The sequence below is a fragment of the Lissotriton helveticus genome, chromosome 3_1 (genome assembly GCF_964261635.1).
Source record: "Lissotriton helveticus chromosome 3_1, aLisHel1.1, whole genome shotgun sequence".
Taxonomy (NCBI): Eukaryota; Metazoa; Chordata; class Amphibia; order Caudata; family Salamandridae; genus Lissotriton; species Lissotriton helveticus.
Genome location: NC_136061.1, coordinates 1,649,383,092 through 1,649,404,032, shown reverse-complemented (window position 1 = coordinate 1,649,404,032; position 20,941 = coordinate 1,649,383,092). Strand labels below are relative to the sequence as shown.

At 43.0% G+C, this 20,941-nt stretch overlaps 1 protein-coding gene across 2 annotated transcripts in view; it reads right to left on the bottom strand.

The window, feature by feature from the left end:
- FAIM (Fas apoptotic inhibitory molecule) overlaps positions 1-20,941 on the bottom strand; it is a 109,601-nt gene that overhangs the window by 40,645 nt on the left and 48,015 nt on the right. For both annotated transcript variants that reach the window (XM_078682411.1, XM_078682412.1), the window contains exons 2-3: positions 10,938-11,073; positions 5,820-6,048 (exon numbers count right to left, since the gene is read on the bottom strand). In XM_078682411.1, the coding sequence (XP_078538537.1) occupies positions 5,820-6,048; positions 10,938-11,048 (340 nt within the window). In that variant the 5' untranslated portion in view covers positions 11,049-11,073. The remainder of the gene's footprint in view (positions 1-5,819; positions 6,049-10,937; positions 11,074-20,941) is intronic.

The window sequence follows — 20,941 nt, the reverse complement described above, 5'->3', positions numbered from 1 at the left end:
GCAAGGACAGGACCTCTTGTTGCAGAAGTAACAGATGGTCCTTCTAACACCAGGCCTGGCGAGGAGGGAAAGGAGGGGCCTACCCATTTTCCACGAGGTTTAAAACCCAAAGATCTGACGTAACAGATTTCCAATTTTGTAGAAAATGGGACACCTGATCTCCCACTGGTCCTCCATACTCTAAGATGGGAGCTCTAGAGCTGCTTCCCTGTGGAGCCAGTTGGGGGAACAGGAGAGGAGGAGGAGGAGGAGGAGGAGGAGAAGACTTGTTGGACATGTTGGAGACTTGTTGGCAAACAGACCCTCACAGACGACTTCTTCCCTTCCCTCTTTATGTTCGATTTAGCGGGTTCTGTTGTTTCTGCAGCTGCTGCTGTCAGGCCCGAAATGAAGCAGCTTTGCCAAGCCCCAAAATCTCCGGTATCCAAAACCCCTAGACTGGGCTTGCAAACCTGAAACTCTAGTGGTAGTGCTACTATCTTTAAAATGTTGTAGGGCAGAGTCTACCTTGATCCCAAAGAGTCTAGAGCCATCAAAGGGAAAATCTAGGAGTGTGGCCTGAACATTCAGAGAGAATCCTGATCCTCTCAGCCAGGTGTGCCTCCTAGTTGCCACAGATGAACCTATCACCCTAGCAACGTAGTCAGCCATATCAAGCCTGGACTGAATTACCTGACGGGCTGCAGCTTGAGTGTCCAACAGCACCTCCGCAAAGTGGCCCTGGACATCCTTGGCTGAGTCCATCAAAGCATGGATGTAGCTTCCCAACAGGCATGTGGTGTTAGTTGACTTCAAAGCCATACTGGCCAAAGAAAATACCTTTTTAGCTGACTGTTCTAGTTTTTTTTTAATCCCTGTCCCCCAGAGTGGAGGGTAAGGAACCTGAGGATTGTTTCGAGGAAGATGAAGCTTGAACCACCAAGCTCTCAGGTGAAGGGTGTGTTGACAGAAAAGCTAGATCCACAGGCGCAACTCTGATAGCTGTTTCATTTTATATTAGGACCATGCACAACAGGAAGATGAAGCTTGAACCACCAAGCTCTCAGGTGAAGGGTGTGTTGTCAGAAAAGCTAGATCCACAGGCGCAACTCTGTATCCCCTTGCCAGTGTTTTGGATACAGCTGGGGCAGACATAGGCTTCTGCCAAACTTCCAAGATGGGTTCCGTCAAGCGTTCATGGAACGGAAGCAAAGGTTCCACCACTGATGAAGGGGAGTGAAGAACCTCCATCAGGATGTTTGATTTGACCTCTGCAGTGGGCAACTATAAATCCAGAAGGTCTGCAGCCTTCCTTAGAACCAAATGGTAGGAAGAAACCTCCTAAGAAGGAAGACCTTTGGGAGAAGAGAGTTTCCACTCTGGTGATGTGTCCAGCCCACTAGCTTCCTGAAGCCCTGGGATCTCTCCTTCCTCCGCTTCTTCCTGTTGCTCCTGCAATTCCTCCTCTTCCAGAAGCCTCAAAGGCTCCCTCCTCAATCTCGGTATTGGCGTCAGACGCGACGCTGGTGACTTCGGAGCCGGCATCAATGGAGGCCCTTCAGGTGTAGTTGGAGGCGCAGCACGAAGTTGAAACAGCGCCAGAGGGGAGCCCAAAGGCGCTTATGAATAGTCCATCCTTTTTTTTTTTTTTTTAAGTTTCAAAGACCTTTATTGGTAGGTTACAAGAGTACACAGCTTTGTGTCTACAACCAGTATAGGCCGGCAGCATCATAATGTACCGTCAAGTAAACAAAGTAAAAGTACATAACATAAACATGATAACAGCAAGTCGCCTACAACCTTTTCAGGCCGGCCGCGTTGGACTAAAAAGCACTATGGCAGTTATCTAGGATGAGCAATAGAACACAACATCCGAAAGAATGGAAAGTAATATAGGTCGTGGGTGTGTCATAGACATATTTCTTGCCACTCTAGGGCAAGGGAGTATGCTCAGTATTGTACCTATGAGTGTGGACTAAAAAGCACTATGGCAGTTATCTAGGATGAGCAATAGAACACAACATCCGAAAGAATGGAAAGTAATATAGGTCGTGGGTGTGTCATAGACATATTTCTTGCCACTCTAGGGCAAGGGAGTATGCTCAGTATTGTACCTATGGGTGTACTAGCTGTCTCCGCCCTGGGTACTCAGCTGCAAGTAAACTACTAGTGGCGACCATATGTCCCTAGGTCTGGATGTGATAGGTAATAGCTCAGCATATAGGGCAGACTGTTCCTGGCAGTGTATCAGATCGTTGAGCCAGTCCTTAAACTTAGGCGCTCTTCCCCTGCTCCATCTACAGGCCTTTTAGCCATTAACAATGCCAGTGCCGTGTATCGGCGATATGCTAGTGGGATATTTTTAACATGGCTCAATAGAGCAATCAGTGGTGTGGCTTCTAGGCATATATTGGTCATTTGGTTCAGTGCTGTAAAAACATGTTCCCAGAAATCGTGTACTGCCGGGCAGCTCCAGGACAAGTGTAAGAAATCAGCCTGTGGAGCCTGGCACCTATCACACCTATTATTATCACGAAGACAGTACTTGTGCATACTGACCGGAGTGTGGTAAAGTCTGCGGAGATATTTATAGTGTATAATCCTCAACCTGCTGCTGGCAGATATTCTTTCAGTTTGCGAGCAGCAGTATTCCCATTGTTCGTCCGTTATGGGGGTGCCTAGCTCTGTCTCCCATTTGGAGCGGGATGGTGTAGCCTCAGTATATTGTTGAGTGCGTACGGTGCGATAGAGCAGGGATACTAGCCTTCTCGGCGACGGTTGCTGTAGGAGTGTGTGCAGTGGTGCAAGTAACGGGGGTTCATCCGGAAAGTCTGCATGCAAGGATCTAATACCTTGTTTAAGGCGGATGTATAAGAATACATCTAGTGGTGTGCAGTGCGCCCCGCGAAGCATGCTGTCAGAAGTACGGAATGTTCCATTTTCATACAGGTCCCCCCAATGTTTGATGGACGTGTGGTCCTGCCATTTATGAAAGAGCGCTTCCTGCTAGAGGGGCATGTCTGGAAGATATACCAGAGGTAGCAGCGGCGAATATGGTATAGGGGCCTCAAATTGGCGCGCAATACGCTGCGACGCCGTGATCGTGGCATTTACAGTTGTCTGAGTATTAAGCACCTCGGGGGGGGGGGCAAAGTATATTTATTGTTAAGGAATGTTCAGTGCCCCTCTATCATATACAACAATACTCACAAGAGAAACCACAGATCAACAATGTCAACATTGCTGGGAATGTTCATTCTTCTTCCTCATTGGCTGCCGCCAATGACGAGTCCAGAGGCCCTCCCTCCGCACCACCAGGTCTGTTTGATTGTTTGAGTTGTTTGAGGAAGTCTTCCACTTGTTGCGGCTTTGTGAAGAATTTCTGCCGGCCTTGATGCGTTACCCTCAAGCGCGCCGGATAGAGAAGAGCGTAGTCAATTTGTGCTTTGCGCAGTTTCGCCTTGACATCCAGGAACTTTCGCTGCTCCTCTTGAACCATAGGCGTAAAATCAGGATATATGGTAAAGAGGTTACCATCAAAGGATAGCGATCGCTGTTTGCGCGCAGATCTCAAGGCCACATCCCTGTCCCTACAATTTAGGAGCCGAGCAATTATGGGTCTCGGAGCAGTGCCAGGCTTCGGCCGGGGCCCTAACGAGTGGTGCGCCCTTTCAACTATTAAATGAGGAGAGAAGGCTTCCAACCCAATCGCCGCCAGCAATAATTTCTCAACATAATCCTCCATTCTGCCTGTGTTGGTCGATTCCGGAATGCCTAAAATGCGAATATTATTGCGTCTACTTCTCGCCTCCAAATCCTCATTCTTAGCCGCAATTATTAGCAACAGGTTGTCCATCCTGGAGAGCTGCGAGGTGTGTCTAGCCGTGGCATCGTCTGAGTCCGAGATGCGCCGCTCCGCTTCCGTTAATCGTTCCTCGTGGACAACTAGCTTGTGGACCATGGCATCCATACGTGAGGACATCCTGTCGACTTTGTCTGCAATCATGGCAAACCCGTGGCGAACTTCCCGGAGAACATCTTGCAGGTCTACAGCCGGCTCGGAGGAACTCTCTCTTGACCCACTGGCTCCCGCTTGACCCTGCTGGTCATGCCCTGCACGGGACGATCTCTTGGCAGCTTCAAATGTGAGTTTTGGTTGCTTCGCGTCAGGCTTGCCCATGACCGTTGCGTCCTTGGCGGTGCAGCAGCACCTCGCGGGGGTCTACACACTAATGCTCACAACTAGGACTGTAGGCCGGCAGGAGCAGCAGCGCCACCAACAATAGGGCCCGGTATTGTATCAAGGCCCAACCTCCGTCTTTCTCACACCAGGGCACTGGGGTCTTCTGGCGCTCTCCGCCTATGCAGTGCCTAACGCGTTGTACCTCGAATGCGACCAGTCGTTAGCAATCGGCTGCGATCTCTCACAAGGGCCAGGAGTAATGGCGGCACATCCGACCACGGGGCAAACCAGTCCTCAGCACCCCAGGCGTGTCCCGCAGTCCGCCCCCGTCCTCCACTGCAGTGCTGGACTAAAGGGTGCAAGGGGTCTGGACTGGCGTAGGATGGTCAAGTTCCTGCCCCCCTGGTGATCCCACCTCCTGTCCCACCGACCTCAGAACGCCGCGGGAGTGTCCACAGATGTCCCCCGCAACGTAGCAGAGCCCCGCCAGCAATCGAGTCGGGGGTGCGGCAGGCCAGGCAGGTTCAAGGCACCCCAGGGATGCAATCAGCCCTCTCGATCCGCGAGGGCCGGCTGATCAATGGGGCCCCCCCGACTCACCTCCAATCCCCTCGTATGGCAGGTTCCCCCTTCAGTTCAGACACAGGGGCGGAAAAGATGGTCAGCGAAGTCGCCTCCGGTGACGCGGCGCGTTCCGCAGCAGTCTTTGGCCGCCCGGGTCCTCGGTCCGCAGTCCGCCCGTGATTGCGTCCCGCAGTCTCGTGTGAAGCCGCGGGCTTGCGTAGCTGACGTGGTCGACCTCCAGGTAGGGTCACTTCCACAGTCCCTTCTCGGTGCGCAGTCTACGGCGCCTCACGACGGAAATCATTTGCCGATTGCGCTGAAACTCGGCCAGTACGTGTCGGAGGGGCAGAGCTACCCTTTGATGCCTCCAAAATCCCCGATATCTGCCAATTTTAGGATAAATTTAGGATATTGATCACTGGGCGGTGAGAGCCTCACAGGAAGGCTACCATCCGCAAGTGCGCCACCTAGCGCCCCAAAATATGTAAGATTCTTCTGGTAGAAATTAGTCTACAGTATAGAGAAGAAATTTGGTTTAATCAAATGTTTATGGTCACCCTTCGTTCTTAGTGTCTTTAGTCAAAGTGGTCAGTGACACATCGTCCCTCAGGCTTCAGGAGCTTTTCACTGCGCCAAACTTCCTCTGGCCACAACCTGGGAGTAATGCACAACCAGCACTGGGGTCCTCGGCTTAGCCTTAGGGCATGGGCATGCAGTTTCCTAGAACCATCACAGGAGGAATGTTTGGGAAGCAGAGTGATCTGTCCCTCAAATGAGCAAGGGAAGCTATGAGCAGTTCCTGACAGAAAACAGACTACTGGCCATATTTCGAATGATGCTGACCTGACCTACTTGAGATGGTGGATGAAGGCAACTCTTATTTCAGGAAAATAGAAGTTAATAAACAAAATAGATTTTCAATAATAAATAAAGTGCTTGTTTCAATTTCAACTTTTCTGTCTGCTACACTGCAAATGGGACGGTTATCTTCAAAATACCCTCTAATCCAACACCAACAGAAATCAAATTAATAAATAAACACAGTATCTTCAACTAGGCAGCAAGAATGATGAGGTAAACTCTCAAATCTTACCTAACACTACTCTGAAGTCCACGCCATCCAGGTTTAAAATCCACGTGTTGGTCGTTTTTGATCTGTTCTCCATATACTTCTTCAAACTCTTCCCATTGATTTCTAGCGTGTACTCATAGGCAAAGCCACTGACTGCGTCAATGTTAATAGTACCCTTGGTTTGGGCAGCTCCTACAGTGAATGTCTCTTTACCAACCAATTTGAACATCCAGTCTCTTCTTATTACCTCCTGAAACAAAAACAAATCGATAAAATTAGACAATAAGGACATATTTTAATTGGTTACACAAGTTATGCTGAACAATCCATGATTCTAACGTATGGAAATGATAAACACAATGTTAGTGTTGGAGAGGGTGACGTTCAGCAGACGCAAGTAAAGCCACATCTGCACATGCTCCAAGCAGCGAATGCCACACTGGCTGTCAGGTACATGACCCATCACAAGTTGTGGATGTCTGTGGTCCTAAAATTAAGGAAATGCTTTCCAGACCCTGGGATAATATGCTCTTGTTAAAACCAAGGTAAAGCAGTTCTTCTTTTCTCATGCCATGAGGAGTAAACCATCTTGTTGGCTGATGACAACTATGTAGCATATTACTAACGAACATCAACATATATTTCCTGACTGGGGAAACTACCTGTTTGAACTGTAATTTCTAATGTTGCTTTTGTTATACACTGCTGTTGGGGTTTTATAAGGCTAGCACCTTTTTATCTGCGAGCACTTGTTCTTTTGAGATCAGGAAGCCAAAGGAGGAAACAAGGGCAATATGTATTTAACAATGGTCGCAAAATACTGGTTGCAATTTGCAATTTTTTATTTTTGCAACCAGTGGGGTATTTTGCAAACCAATGATGTACTAATAGGTAAACCTAGGCGGTGAACTCCACTCCATTCGCGGAAAAACTATGCGCTCCACGAAGCTTGCGGAGTTCCGAAAACAAGTAAGTTGGCGAGCGGAAGCGAAGGAAATCCAACGCTAGAGCACTCCCCAGCGAGATTTCTCAACGCGGGCAGTCTCCGCTCGCATTAAGAAACCTTCTGTTCGCCTTGAGGAAGCTGACACTCGAGTAGAACTTCTACTCGAGCAGTAGAAAGAAGCAGCGCCTTCTTGCATAGTGCGAGATTCCGTTCGCGCTGTAAAATTTTACAGCGCGCGACAAACCCCCATCACTAAAAATTGGTGCGAACGGCGTGAGGTAGCCCACTCGCCGAACTCCGCTTAGCTTGTCAGAGTTTTTTTGTCACTTTCGAACTCCGCCCAGGCTTACTAATAGGTCGGTTTGAAAAATATTGAATTGTCATGGGTCAGAATCCAACCTGAGTTTGGTTATAAATGGCGACCCTCTATGATTTGCTCCCATCAAAGGGATGGTGGCCTGCTGGGGTCAGCAGCCCACCATGTCTGTGATTATTTTTAAATAAAGTAATGCTTTTTTTTAATGCTGCCTGTTTTCCTTAAAAAAACCTGAGGTCTTAAAAAAAAATGAAAATTTTGATCAACTTTTTGTAAGACGAGGCAGTGGTTTTTGGGACTACTGCCTGATGGGACTACTGCCTACTCTTAAAAACATTTTGTCAACATTCAAAAAGGGGAAGGGGTTTGGGACCGGGGGTTGGGATGGTTGGGTGGAGCAATTGAGAAAGGAAGAGCATAAGAAAACTGAAAAATTTGAAGGACCAAAGTAATTGCATGCCAACCAGAGAGGCAGTGTTAAATTATGCCTCCTACTGGTCTCAGATGGCAGGAGAAACTAAAGTGGCTTAGTAGCAGCATGTGAAGAGCAGGAGAAGAATTGGTGCACCTTTTGGTAACCTCGCCCCCTGGCACCACCTCTGCCTTTGCATTCACAAAAGGACTAGGCTGGCTGTTGGACAGGGTGCAAGCATTGGTTCTGGTGGTAAGCAAGGCCCCCTCGAGTAGCCACAGATAGCTCGATATTGCTGGTGGAACTGGGTAGGAAGGAAGAGCAGCCCCAGAGAAAAAGCCACAGCCCTGCTATTCTTGAATCTCTGTAGTGCGGAATCCACCTTTTCACCAAAAATTCAGGTCCCATCAAAGGGCATATCTGTTGGAGAAGCTTGGAAGTTGTGGTAAGGTGAGACTTTCCAATATAAAGGCATTTTTTGTTTTGCTAATAACTTTAGAGCTGTTGACAAATCTGCACAAAACTTTCTTTAAAAAAGTAAATACTTTGGGATTTTATGCAGGTCCATCAAGCATGGGGGCAATAAAAAAAGGGGGTGGGTTTGTCCTGAAATCGATATTTTCCATTTTATCTCCCAAGGGATCCTTTGCTCCTCGATACAGATAAGCCACTCCCCGAATATTTAAAAATAGTTATTATGCCAAGGGGTTTGTAAATTCCAGGGTTTTATTTGCAGTACCAATACGTCCACACAGGACTGCAAACTTCGAGGATCAAATGTATCTTATACTTTCCATAAGCAGCTTTAAGTCCAGGTTGCAACCTTAGAAATATTCAAAGAGATAAAACCTTGAGTTGGGACAAGGCAAGGGGGATGGCAGCACAGCGGCTACTAGATTTTCAGTTGGTCAATGAATGTAGTGATTAAAAAGGTCGCAGTAGATTATGTAGTGAGAAAATAAGATGTGTGCAGAGTGTCAGCAATGAATAGAGAACTATGACATGCAGACGGTGAGACAGCATGTCATGGAGAATTTAAAAGTTGCAGAGAAACCCCTCCTTCCCCGATCGCTGCATATTCCTGGGACCTGGAAGAAACATTCCTATCTAAGGAGGAGGGCGCCATCAATTGCTGAGGTAAAATCATAAGAAAATAGGTTTTGATGTGAAATGGTTATGTTCAAGACTCCTTTAAGCATAGAGGGATGTATGACGTTACAACGCATGCCTTTACGACGCAAGTTTTACAACGCAAGTCGTTGCAACGACTTGCGTTGGGGGGCGCTGGATAGTGAATAGTTTAATTTACTATTCCAACTCCAGTCCCCGTGGATAGTAGGGAAGGTGTTGGAAACTATTCCCTATCCTAGAGCGCCCCCCAGCGCAAGTCGTTGTAAAAGTTGCGTTGTAATGGTTGCGTCGTAAAGGTACTTCGTTGTAACAGTTGCGTTGTAAAGGATGTTCCCCGCATAGAGTGTCTACAACCTTGGTTAAGAAGCCATCTCCCGACTGCACAAATGCTTAGTGCTTCAGCCTGTTTTTATTGCTTCCTCCCACAGTAAACATAGGTTTCCAATGATGACTGGTCAGTTTGGTGGCTGCTTGAAATCCAAGAACTTTCTGGACTCTTCAGCGGAGCTTTTACCAACATAGCAGGGCCCTATGCTCTCTGTGCTGGATAACCAGCACATGACAATGGCAAAAATGTTATTCATCTGGTATTATTTGACCTGTCAACAGCATTTGACAATATTTGACCACTCCATGCTGCTAGAACATACATAGTCCATAGGACTTTGCAGATAACTCTACCAGTTTTATCAATCCTCCCTTAGAAATCACACCAAGGCTTTTTCACCAACACATTTTATACAAACGGAGACTTCTGGCTTGGAAAATACTGTAGCGCTCCTGTTTGGTATTCACTTGGTTTAATATTTTTATTGAGGTAATGGCCTATTTCTTCCAGTGCAATGGTTTGTTTTCATATCTACATTTATACTAGCAATGCCTTGATCTTCCTTAAATTTAGAGGGGAGAGAAGGGTGCTTAAGCCATTCACTTCCAAGAACACATGTGAAAGCGGCAGGACTGACTGAGTGAATATTCCCTTAATCATAACACCAAAGAGACCACGGTGACGGTTTTGCAATAATTGGAGAGTTGTTCGGTTTCAATTACAACTGACAGAAATATGGGCTTTAAAAATTATTCAGATTTAACCTCAAATCATGGTGGTCAAAAGAGACTATGGTTTTTGATAGGATTTCAAGAGGGGATAACAGAAAATGTTTTAATTTGGAGGTTTCCTGCTGTGTGGTGTCTTTCTGCAAATTGCTCAATATTAGCCAACCCAGTGAATTACAAGGGACTTTAAACTACATTCTGCTTCATTTAAAGTCTTTGCGCTGGTTACCAGTTTTTTCGATTGTGCAGCTCAAGGTTTCTTTGACAGCACCTTTGTCACTCTGAAATAAGATCCCATATTTAATGAGAGCCAAAGCGATCATGTGTTTTCCTGCTTCCTCCAGCCTGCTACAGAAGAACGTCAACTCATAGTTTCAGGTCTTGGAGCCCATTTGTGGATTTATTTTCCTATATGCAATTCTGGCTGATGCTCGGGTTTTGGCTGCTTTCTAGACCAAGTAATTCCTTAACACTTAGCTGACCAGCTTCCAGCAACACATTCTATTTCAGAAACTGGACAGCATATTAAGGGAGCTATTTAAAAAAGTTTACAACTCATCCCGATGCTTTTTAAAAACCATTTACAATCATTTGCACAAAATATTGTTTACATTTCTGCTTTGCCCATGTTACTAACATATCACTGAGTACCTTTTGTATGTTTACAAACATTTCATTAACTTTTCTTGAAAGCTTTTTAGGACTGGTTTCCACCGTCTTTACCATTTCCTCAGGAGTAACCGGTACATTCCACACCTTTATATTGTTCCTAACCTGCTCATTCAGGTGTAACAAACAATTCACTCCTTCACAGAAAAGAGCTTTCTGTGCCACTGAATTGTAACATTTGTCTGGATGTTTTTATTTATACTCGTGTTTTTCTCACTTAACCTGACAGCTCTTTTCTCCTCTTTCCTTTAAATATCCTACTCTGTAGAACCAAGTCATTTTAATATACTGACCCAAGAAACATTTCATACAGAACACCTGCTTTCATAACTAAAATGGTGTAAAACCGTGTTTTAAAAAATAAATATTCAAATATAAACCCTGTGAGCATAGAAGTGGCTTAATAAACGATAATTCCAAAGCTGCACTTTTTCATGTAAACCTGGTAAGTATACATCCATACAGGTACATTTATATGAGAAAGCACAAGAGATATTGTTAAAGACTAATCGACTCCAACACACCAGTACATCTGCACAAGGACGCTTTAGTTGAGATTTCCCACATAAGTAGAAATAAATCGTACCAGAATAAAAGTAAGAGGCGTACCTTTCCATCCACATACACGACCCGTTTTCCTGAAGTAGTTCCATGCTCAAATTCAATTTTGTGGACACCGTCACTCAATGCTACCTCCCAAACAGCCACCAGATCTGTCATTGTCTCCAGGTAGCTGTACTGAGATCTAAAAGCAAAACACCCACATCCCCAGCAAAACACAAAATGTCAGTAAAATACAAAAAAGCATCCCAGTAGAAGGAAAAGGAGCTATTCTAACTCATTCACAAGCATGTTTTTATAAGTCGCATTCTTAATACCAGACACCCGGGGAAGAGAAAGCTGCATTACAATCTTACACCAGGTTGCTACTAATAGGATTAATATAAGTACAAAGTGTTACAACACTGAACTATATCACACACCTTTGTTTAGGCAGGACATGAGGTAAGGTTTCTCTTTTCTAACATGGCGTTATGACGCCCTAATTCCTGGGCAATGGGCGGATAGCAGTTCATTTCATCCATTCGATATTTGTTAAGCAATATTATTTGGACTTCCAGGAAATTTTTACAGAGCACCAACAATAGCTAAATACTTTGTTCCTTCTTTTAAACAAAACATTAAAAATACAAATTTTCTACGTCCAATGACACATTTATGTTTTCTACATAATGTTGAGAAAGATGTACCAACTACAACAACATTTGCCACAGGGAGTAGAAAACTAAAGAGCATTGCTAGTCATGTGGTTTTCCAAAAGGTACCAAAAATGAACAATGGCAATACATGTGTTTTGTAAGAGATACAAAATATAATGGTGGGTTCTGCAATTACACAAATAAAACATGAATATTACAGAGGCCATATATTATGGCTTGTCGTCCGAGTGTTTGCACTCTGAAGGTACTTTTGTGTTAATGAGTCACTTCACTTGCATATTGAGTGACCTCTATAGTAGTTTCTTAAAACAATACTTTTTTAAGCATAATGTTTCACTGTCGTTTGTAAGATCAATTTTATGAATTTTAGGATAGGATCCAAGTGCACGGTACAAGATTAAAACCTTTTTCTTTTGTGATTATGTACTATAATTATTTTTACAGGGTTTTGGTACATTTTGACAACAATCATGACCATCAATGCACTGATGATGGAAGGATTGATCCTCACAGCAAAAAGTTGCTTATGTCATTCAATTATGTCACAGCCACATTCATTGTGAGGTAAATTCACAATCCCCCGTTTCATCACAACCTACTCAAGAATGCCACTACCTAAAGGAAGAGTGGAACCTCTAATATGCAACTAAAGAAGCCAGTTAATTTACACAGTTCTATTACATACTTGAGAACAGTACATTTGTAAATTACATAAGACCCATCAAAACATACTGTAAATTATACTTGATTGTTGTGTGGTTTGAGATCTATAAAATGTATAATTGGTTGAGTCTATTGACAATTTCCTTTATGGGGAATATATCACAATAGTTTATCTGTAGTAGCCAATTTGAAGCACTACAAACAATTTATACGGGTCAATTTTGCACCACAGTGAACATTTGTAAAGATGTGATCTCTCCCGATAAAATACCTAGCTTGCAATTATATATAGAAATAAATGTGCAAGTTAGGTTCAGCAATTTAATGAAAATGATCTGCATAGCTGTAGTTGGTATGCCAACAAAAAGCATATAAATTGTTGATTTAAACTGTGTCCATGAATCTGTATAAATTATTTAACACCCCTTGTTTCAACAACCTGTTTCTTGATTACGTGGATATTGTTTACCTTAGTTCCTCTTCATACATTGTAATCTCCTCACGGACTGCCATAATAAGTAAATCAGCCTGTAATCCAATTAGCAGCCAGGAAAGAATAAAGCAGAGCAGCAGCAAAGTAATGAGAGAACAATTGTGCTTGCATGGCTAACTACTCATTTAGACATTTATGCAAAGTGAAAGAAAACAGCGGTCAGTGGAGTTTTGAAAGGTTAGTATAATTGTCTTTTATCATCCATCTGTCATTAGCTAGAAGACCTAAATTTCTTGGAAAAAAGTGATACCCATAATTACAGTGTTTGAGATGCTGAAATCAAAATACTGAGTCAGCTAAAAGCTGATTTAAAAAAAAAAGAACAAGTTACTCGCCCCAGTAGATGTCTTCACTTAATCTCTGGCATAATCTCTCCTTTACTTATGGATTCTCAACAACATAAGCTTTAAAGAATGCCCTGTGCATCTAATTTTCCAGAAAGCGCTATTATTGCTTGCCACATACTGCCGGGAAGAAGTCTAGCACAGTCATATTTTGTGGTCAATGTTGCTGAAATATAAGAGACACAAGAAAATATCAAGTGCACTTTTGTACTTTGGTACAAAACACACAGGAATACTAGAACATGTGCACTGCAAGAAGTTCTGGGTGTGGTAGCAACTTAAGCAAAGAAAGTTCAGCAAGTAAAATATTTATAACAGCAGTCCTATCATAGAGGAAAATTAAGTGCATTCCTAAGGCAAACCTTAAGCAGGATCACTGACAGAATATCAGAACCAGAAATATCGCGTGGATATAAACTCATGTCAAAATATGGAGAAGGTAAGTGCAAATAGGTAAGTATAGATGTATTATTCTTAACTTCACATCTACATACATTGAAGATATATGTATTGTCAAGGTACACATATGTGGAGTTATATACAGCGAAACCTTACTTACCTATAGAACATACCTTTACAAAAATGTTGTCCTTGATCTTCCGGATACTATACTTTGTCCTACAATAGTTTTGGTCTGATATTGTGTCTAAAAAACCCTCAAACACTATACCCGGCCACTGATCACGTTATGCAAACACTCCTTGTCGCTTTCAGTATGGCTGGAATTGTACCACAAGGGTTTGCATTTTTCTGGATATTCAAATTCAGCCTCTTGATGCACTCCCCTCAATCCCTACCTGTAGGCATCACCCAACTTTCTGTTTACCGTCACTTTCTATTTTCATTACACCACTCTTATCTCTCGGACCATGCATAGTTTGCCTTTTTGTCTGTGGTGTACACATCCCAACTCCTGTCACCCAAGGTTCAGGCATTGTTAACTTTCTGTTTTCTCTATTTACAATATTCATTGGTAACATTCACCCCTTCTCTAGCATTTCAACGTACCTCTCCGAGAATTCATTATCCACCACTTGCCCCTTCTCCATCCCTACCAATGGTATTCCCTCAAGACTCTGCCCTAGGTCACTTTGTGGGTTTTCTATACACCACATTCCTTGACAAAATTCTATCCCCCTTTGGGTTAGACATCACAATATGTAAATGTCTTCATCCTTCCACCTTTGAGACAGCATATCAATTCATCACAGGTTGGCACTCTGTGACCAACAATGCTGAACTTCTCCTAAACATCCATTTTGCCGTTTTGTATGCAACTTGTACCCATAACCTCACAACCCCCCGCGTTCAGATTCCTGCCACTGTCACAAGGAATCTTGTTGGGTGCTCTTCAAACCTATGATAAAGCTGGCACCTTTCAACCCAATCACTGCCCTTTAACTAAACTCAAACTAGTAAAATTCACAAAGGTTAGCTTCATCCTCCCTGCCTGACAGAAAAATAAATCTCTAATTAACACTCTCATTATCAGCCTGATTCTGAATAAACTTTACTAATTTAACAGCTTCCTGATCAGCCACATACAGTATTTTACTCCCCCTTAGACAGAGGGATCAACTTAGTGTCAAATTATTTCAGACCACACCAGGTTCCTGTCCACCTACCCTTACTGCCTGAAGCTGCCTGCTGGCTGCCAACAACAGGGCCCTACACAAAATCCCGACTTTGGTTAGTCAGGTTGATCATGATGCCTTTCTTTGTACTGCTCCCAGTACCTCTCCAGCTATACTTTCACAAGTACATGATGCTCAGGCAACCACACCTTCTCACAGTGACCAAGTCACCCCATGCAACTTGCTATTTCAGAGCCATCCACCGCATTTCCTCTGTTTGAGCGCACGCACACTTCCCATTTTATCACATTAAAAATCACAAGACATAACTACTCTAACTTCAGAGTCAAAACGGCTGACAAAGATCTCTCCACACTAAGCTGTAAACATACACATTGTCCAATACTTGTTTGTAGTATCCATGCCTATTGTGATGTTCATCATCAGTCATTCCATTCCATTGATATTTCTTTAGTGTTCCATGGCCACAAAATAGTGATTTGTCAGCTATTACAAGCACCAGCACTGGCTGCAAGAGATGTCATGTTTTACGTAACTCGAATCCCTAAATAAAGTAGTCACCAGTATGAATATATTTGTAGATAACTGCTTTTTAACACTGCCTCTAAATGTGCCCACCTTAAGCTGCTGTAGTCCTCTTGCAATATATATTCTGTATGTCTTTGTACAGCATTTCTGGTCGAAATCCGGATTATCTACTTCAATAAATAATAAGTGATACATACAGACCTCTATCTGACTGTTAGCAGGCTTTCCTGAGGGAAAATGTCAAAAGATTTAATAAACTCAGTTTGATCGGTTAAGAATTGAGGCCCTTGGGCACCTTAGTTGCTTTGTGCAAAGTGCTATGAAATGCTATGAAATAGTCCTGGTGACACTAAGAATATTTTTCTAAGAGAATAACATGGACAATATTTCTGATACCTACCTTATCAAGGTTTATGTACAGGTAAAGGCTTTTGAAATGGCTCTAAAACAATGCCGATCATATGCAAAGACACAAGCAGCTTGGCAGAAAATAGTCATTTGCACCACCTACCTTTCAAAGAGACCAAATGACCCCTGTAGAAGATATGATTAGCGAGTTGTATTCAAGGGGCCATATTAAAGAGCATATACATATATTGGATCCAGAATTGATCAAAGTGTAAAAAAAATAAGCAAACTTTTCGCTTAGCTCTATTTATTAGATTCTGCAATATGTAAGTTATGGGGATTACTTTTAAACTATCAATACATTACTAAGGATTCTTTCTGACATCCTAAATGAATTTTTGCCCTCTGTTCAGATCAGCCAAATGGATATCATGTTGTATTACTTTTCACAGGACCTATTTATTAGATCAGTAGCTTGTGAATTAGGAAGTATGATTTTCTTCGCTACTTAAAGAAAGTACATGCTCCAGAAAATTTCGATCTGAGAGACTCACAACCATCAATGAATAGCAACTTATCTAGGTTCCTGGGGTATTGTAACTGTTAATATTCATATATAGGAGTTCAGGTTTTAAGTTTAAACCATTTCTAACGGGTAGGGGAATAGGTTTTTCAGTAGAAACGGTAAAGCACCAGATATTGCTGCACTTTTACTGAATTGGTGCCCACTAGTATTAAAGCAGTATAAGCGCAGCCTCTCAATCTTAACACTTCTCTTTGATGGATACTCATGCTATGTTACACTTCAGCTCTGGTAAGACTTCTAATTGAAGGCTTGGTAGACGGTGTAGGTTTAACATAAGTATTTAATAAGCACACAAAGTAAAATTCAGTTTGTGGTCCCTCTCCAGCCAGCAGACAACTGACACCAGGAGGAATCAACCTCTGTCACAAAAGAACATCATTCGAGGACACCAATGATGTAACATTCTATATTAAAGGTGCACAATTACAAACTATTCTGATCCCCTAAATACAACACATCTTCCCCCCTTTTACTCAAACATCATATTTCACCTAACGTTCATGTACAAATACCATACCCACCCAACGTGTGAGCATACCAACTTGTATACAATATGGAAACACGCCATAAGATCCACACCACACCCTCCTTAATTCAAGCAACACAAACAGTCCTCAAGATACTTTGGTGGGATTCTGTGTCTCAGTAGCCTACCACCTTGTTCATCCAACATAGTCTCTTAAACATTTCCACTCAACGCCACACTCCACGACTTCTCAACTAACATCTCCTCATCACCCATCAACATGAAACTACTACACTCCAGTCCTTTGTCATTGTAGCCACTTTCCCTTCTCACAACACCTGCCCTCACTCTTTTTTATATAAGGCCGCCCTCATCACATTCTACCATTCTCCATTTTCCAAAACCTCAAACAACCCATGCACACTACTCACCTTGAATGGACCCCAAAACTTCATCTTCATAAGTCCACCTCCAATGCGTCAGGCACCAAATCACCTTCCACTGTCCTATTCCCCTTCCTCTCATACTCACTCACTTTGTCATCCTCATCCTTTTTCTGACAAGAAATTACCTTCATCCATGCAGGCAAGATTTTGGTATTTGCTTCACACCCTCTCATCACACTAAAGGGTATTTTCTTCATCACTCCATTTTCTGTGGTACGATATGCCCAAACCAGATCACTCACCATATCCTGAATGTTTTTCCTACTCTACTGACCATTTTCACCATACGCTTGTCCCTCTCAACAATACCATTCGCTTGAGGGTTATAGAAGGACGTTCGTGAGTGTACACTACCACAAAAAGTCAAATAACTTGTCATTTCCACTGAAGTTAACTGTGTACGATTATTAGTAATCAATTTCACTGGATACGCTTCTTGGCTGAAAATCTCCACTAACACCCTGATGGTGTTCCTTGTCGTAACTTCACACACCAACTTAACAATAAGATGAATAGGGTGAACATCAACCATCATCAGACCAAACCTCAATTCTGTGGCCACGCCCCCCATTGGTCCTATAAAATCCATACAGACTGTATGCCATGGTAGACCTGGATCCACAACCTCACCCATGACCGATTGATTTCCCACGCTCAATCTTTTCTTACCATATTTGCAGTCTACACACCTCCTAACCCATTCCACAAATTTTCATGTATTCTCTTCTTTTTATTGTCTGCCCCAAATGACCCTCCAGTGTCAATTTGAATAGTGCAAATGTTAACTTCTGCCGAGGCACAAACTTGTCCCCTTTGACTATTAACTTTTCACCTCACGCAGACAACTCATCCAAAACCTTCACAAATGGCCTCACCGCAACTGACACCGTACTCTTCCACCTGCCCGCCTTCACCATCATATCCATTACCTGTTGTAAAACACCATCACCACCCATACATTCATACCACTGTTCCTTCCCAATGGCCCCACACTCACTTCCACCAAATCATCCACACTTGTAAATGCACCCTCTTTATCAAAAGATTCCACCTTCAACTTGTCTACCTCTTGCCAAGGCGTGGGCAATTCGGACAAGCCATCAGCCTATCTATTTCTGCAAACTGGAATGTAATACATTTTGTATTGATACTCTTGCAAACGAGCCGCCAACCTTGCAAATTCCTTTTCCGCTCCACCTGGCGAAAGTATCTTCAACAATTGCTTATGGTCTGTGTGTAACACAATAGGAAACCCCCACAGATAGATCCTCAAGTACCCTTCTGCCCATGCTGTTTTGTGCCAGAGGAGGATTTCTCTTAGTGTCAGTTGTCTGCTGGCTGAGGAGGGACCACCAACTGCAGACTATGCTGATCCCCTAATTACAACAGTAAGCCACACAAGCCCCGATTACAAGCTAAGCGGAGAAAAAATTAACATATGTTCTTATGTGCTAATTGCACTCCACTTGATTATCAGTCGTTAGGGTTTTCCACGCACAGTTTTGCGCGGTGTGGGAGAGCCTGACACAATTCTTCTAGCTGGTAATTCGACTGAAGAAAATGGTGCTATTCTTTAGCTGCAGCATCAGCCAGGCCACATCCTGTATTTTTTTCCCATGGAGTGGGGGGGGGAGAGGGGTCTGGGGGGGGAAGAGTATAAACATTGCTCCTCATGCTAGAAAAATAAATCTCCGCCTTTCCACCCCTACTCTCCCCACCTCCCTGAAATCATGATATACGTATTACTTACACTATTCAACAATTAGCCATTGAAAGACAATATACACAGAGTCGATCACATTTTGTAATTCTGCCACATAATAATGAATTTGCCTCATAATTCATGCGTAATCTGCAGATTTCACCAAAAATACCTATTGTTTCTAGCTCAAATGGATCAAAGTTATTAAACAAAAACATTACACATTGTTCCGTCCAGTTACAGAACAGCTTCGAAGGTTAATGGGTCACCAATCAGTTGCTTTGCACTTCCAAAATCTCACCCACTGTACTCCCACAGGTACATTGTGCTCAGGCAACCACACTTTCTCACTGTCACTGAGCCAACAATTTTTCAGCTTTCTACTATATTTCCATTAACAGATTAATTGAACGGTTGAATGTTGTAATCTTCCTGCAGAGGAAATGGAAAAATAGATCCCAGGATTGGGCCAGTGCAGAAACGCAGTGCTAGAGCTTCCTTTTGTTTTCCCAGAGAATTTTTAATATACTTGCATATTCGTCTGGCTTTTTTTTGGTTATATTTTACTTGTAACAAATTCTAAAAACAAGTGAATTTATTTGAGGGACAATTAAATGCGGCCTCTTAGAAGAAAAAAATATATATATTCTTTCCAACATGGATTGGACACAGCGCAACACCATGTACCTCCATAACATCTGTTATAAATTGCAAAGAGCAAGGATGTGATAGAACACTTTTTTCTACTCCTTGGTGGAGACTGGTACACTGTGTTGTGTGAGGCTGCCAAGTTGCCACTTTATCAGACAGCAAAACAAATCAAGACACAATATCAGAGACACAGAAAAGAAACTGATCAGATGTGCACACCTGTCCATAGCTGAACTCAATTACCAGTCAAATATATCCTCGAGTATTCTCTTAAAGTCTCTGACATTTTTCAAAAGTGTTGATGCCAATCTAACCGTTTTCCTCTCTTAATTTAATAGGAGACAAAGTAAAAAGGTAATTTAAGAGAATAGCTAATACATCTCTGAGCGTTTGCCAGCATTACTTAAGTGGCATCTTGTTTGCAAATATCTGTGTGTCACTATGCATGAATGTGATAGAAGCCTTTGAGAGCTATCTTATGTTTTACATCTTGGGTCGGTCTGGTTAACATAACTTTTAAGAACTTCTGGAGCACTGAACATGACAGTAGAATCTCAGCCAAAGTGAACAGTGTTAGTATCCACTCCAGCAAGCAGGCACAGCAGTAATTATCCTCCTCTTTAACAGGATAGAGGTACTATATATACACATTGAGTGATATAATGACTGTTTCGATTTTTGATGCAGAGAGAGACATTGCTTGCCACATCCCAGTACTACCCAAGTCTGTGGCTTTTAGATCAACTTCAATACAATCAACCATACACTGGGTTTATCAGAGTTCCCTGTAGGTCATTGGTGATAAGGAGCCGAAAGTATGAATTTATTTTGAGATCGTTATTTTTCATAAAGATATTTGTTCCCCAGCACTTGGGTATCCTTTTAAAAAAAAATTATTAATATGTTTATTGGCATTTAAAAAAAAAGGAAAAACAACAAAGGACATGCACAGACATCATAAGCATTAATTAGCGACAATGCAGTGTATAATCACCAGTCAGGAAGAGCAACCGCAGCTCTACAACAATAATCTATACATTCACATAATAAAAGCACAGGCTCCCTTTGTGTACCCGGTTATAGACCACCATGTGCATAGCTCTTTCCAGGTACGTATCCCAGCCCAGGGTCCCTGTGACTAGTCTCACACAGTGGCCCAACTACTCTCTATCGTGAGGCGATGAATCCCTATTTGTCTCCCCCCTTCTCTAGGAACTTGGCCCAGAAGTTCTTGGGCCTATTGCGGGGAGGGGGTGGGGGGGGGGAGGGGGAGTAAGTCATTATATAATTCAGTTTGTGTGCAGCAGTATAGCATTTATTTAGACCATTGGGAGAGTGTCGGTACTGGGCCACGCCTCCAAGAGAGCGCCACGCATCTCCTGGCCACCAGAAAGGCCATGTCCACCAGTCGTCTGTGTTCAGTCTTTATGGTCTTGGAGTAACCCAGAATGGCCAGCAAGGGCGTTGGAAGTAGTGTAAGTTCCGTAACTCTATTCACTTCCCCATACACTGCGCTCCAAAAGGCTGAGATGCCCGGGCAGGACCAGGCCTCATGTAAAAAATCCCCCAAT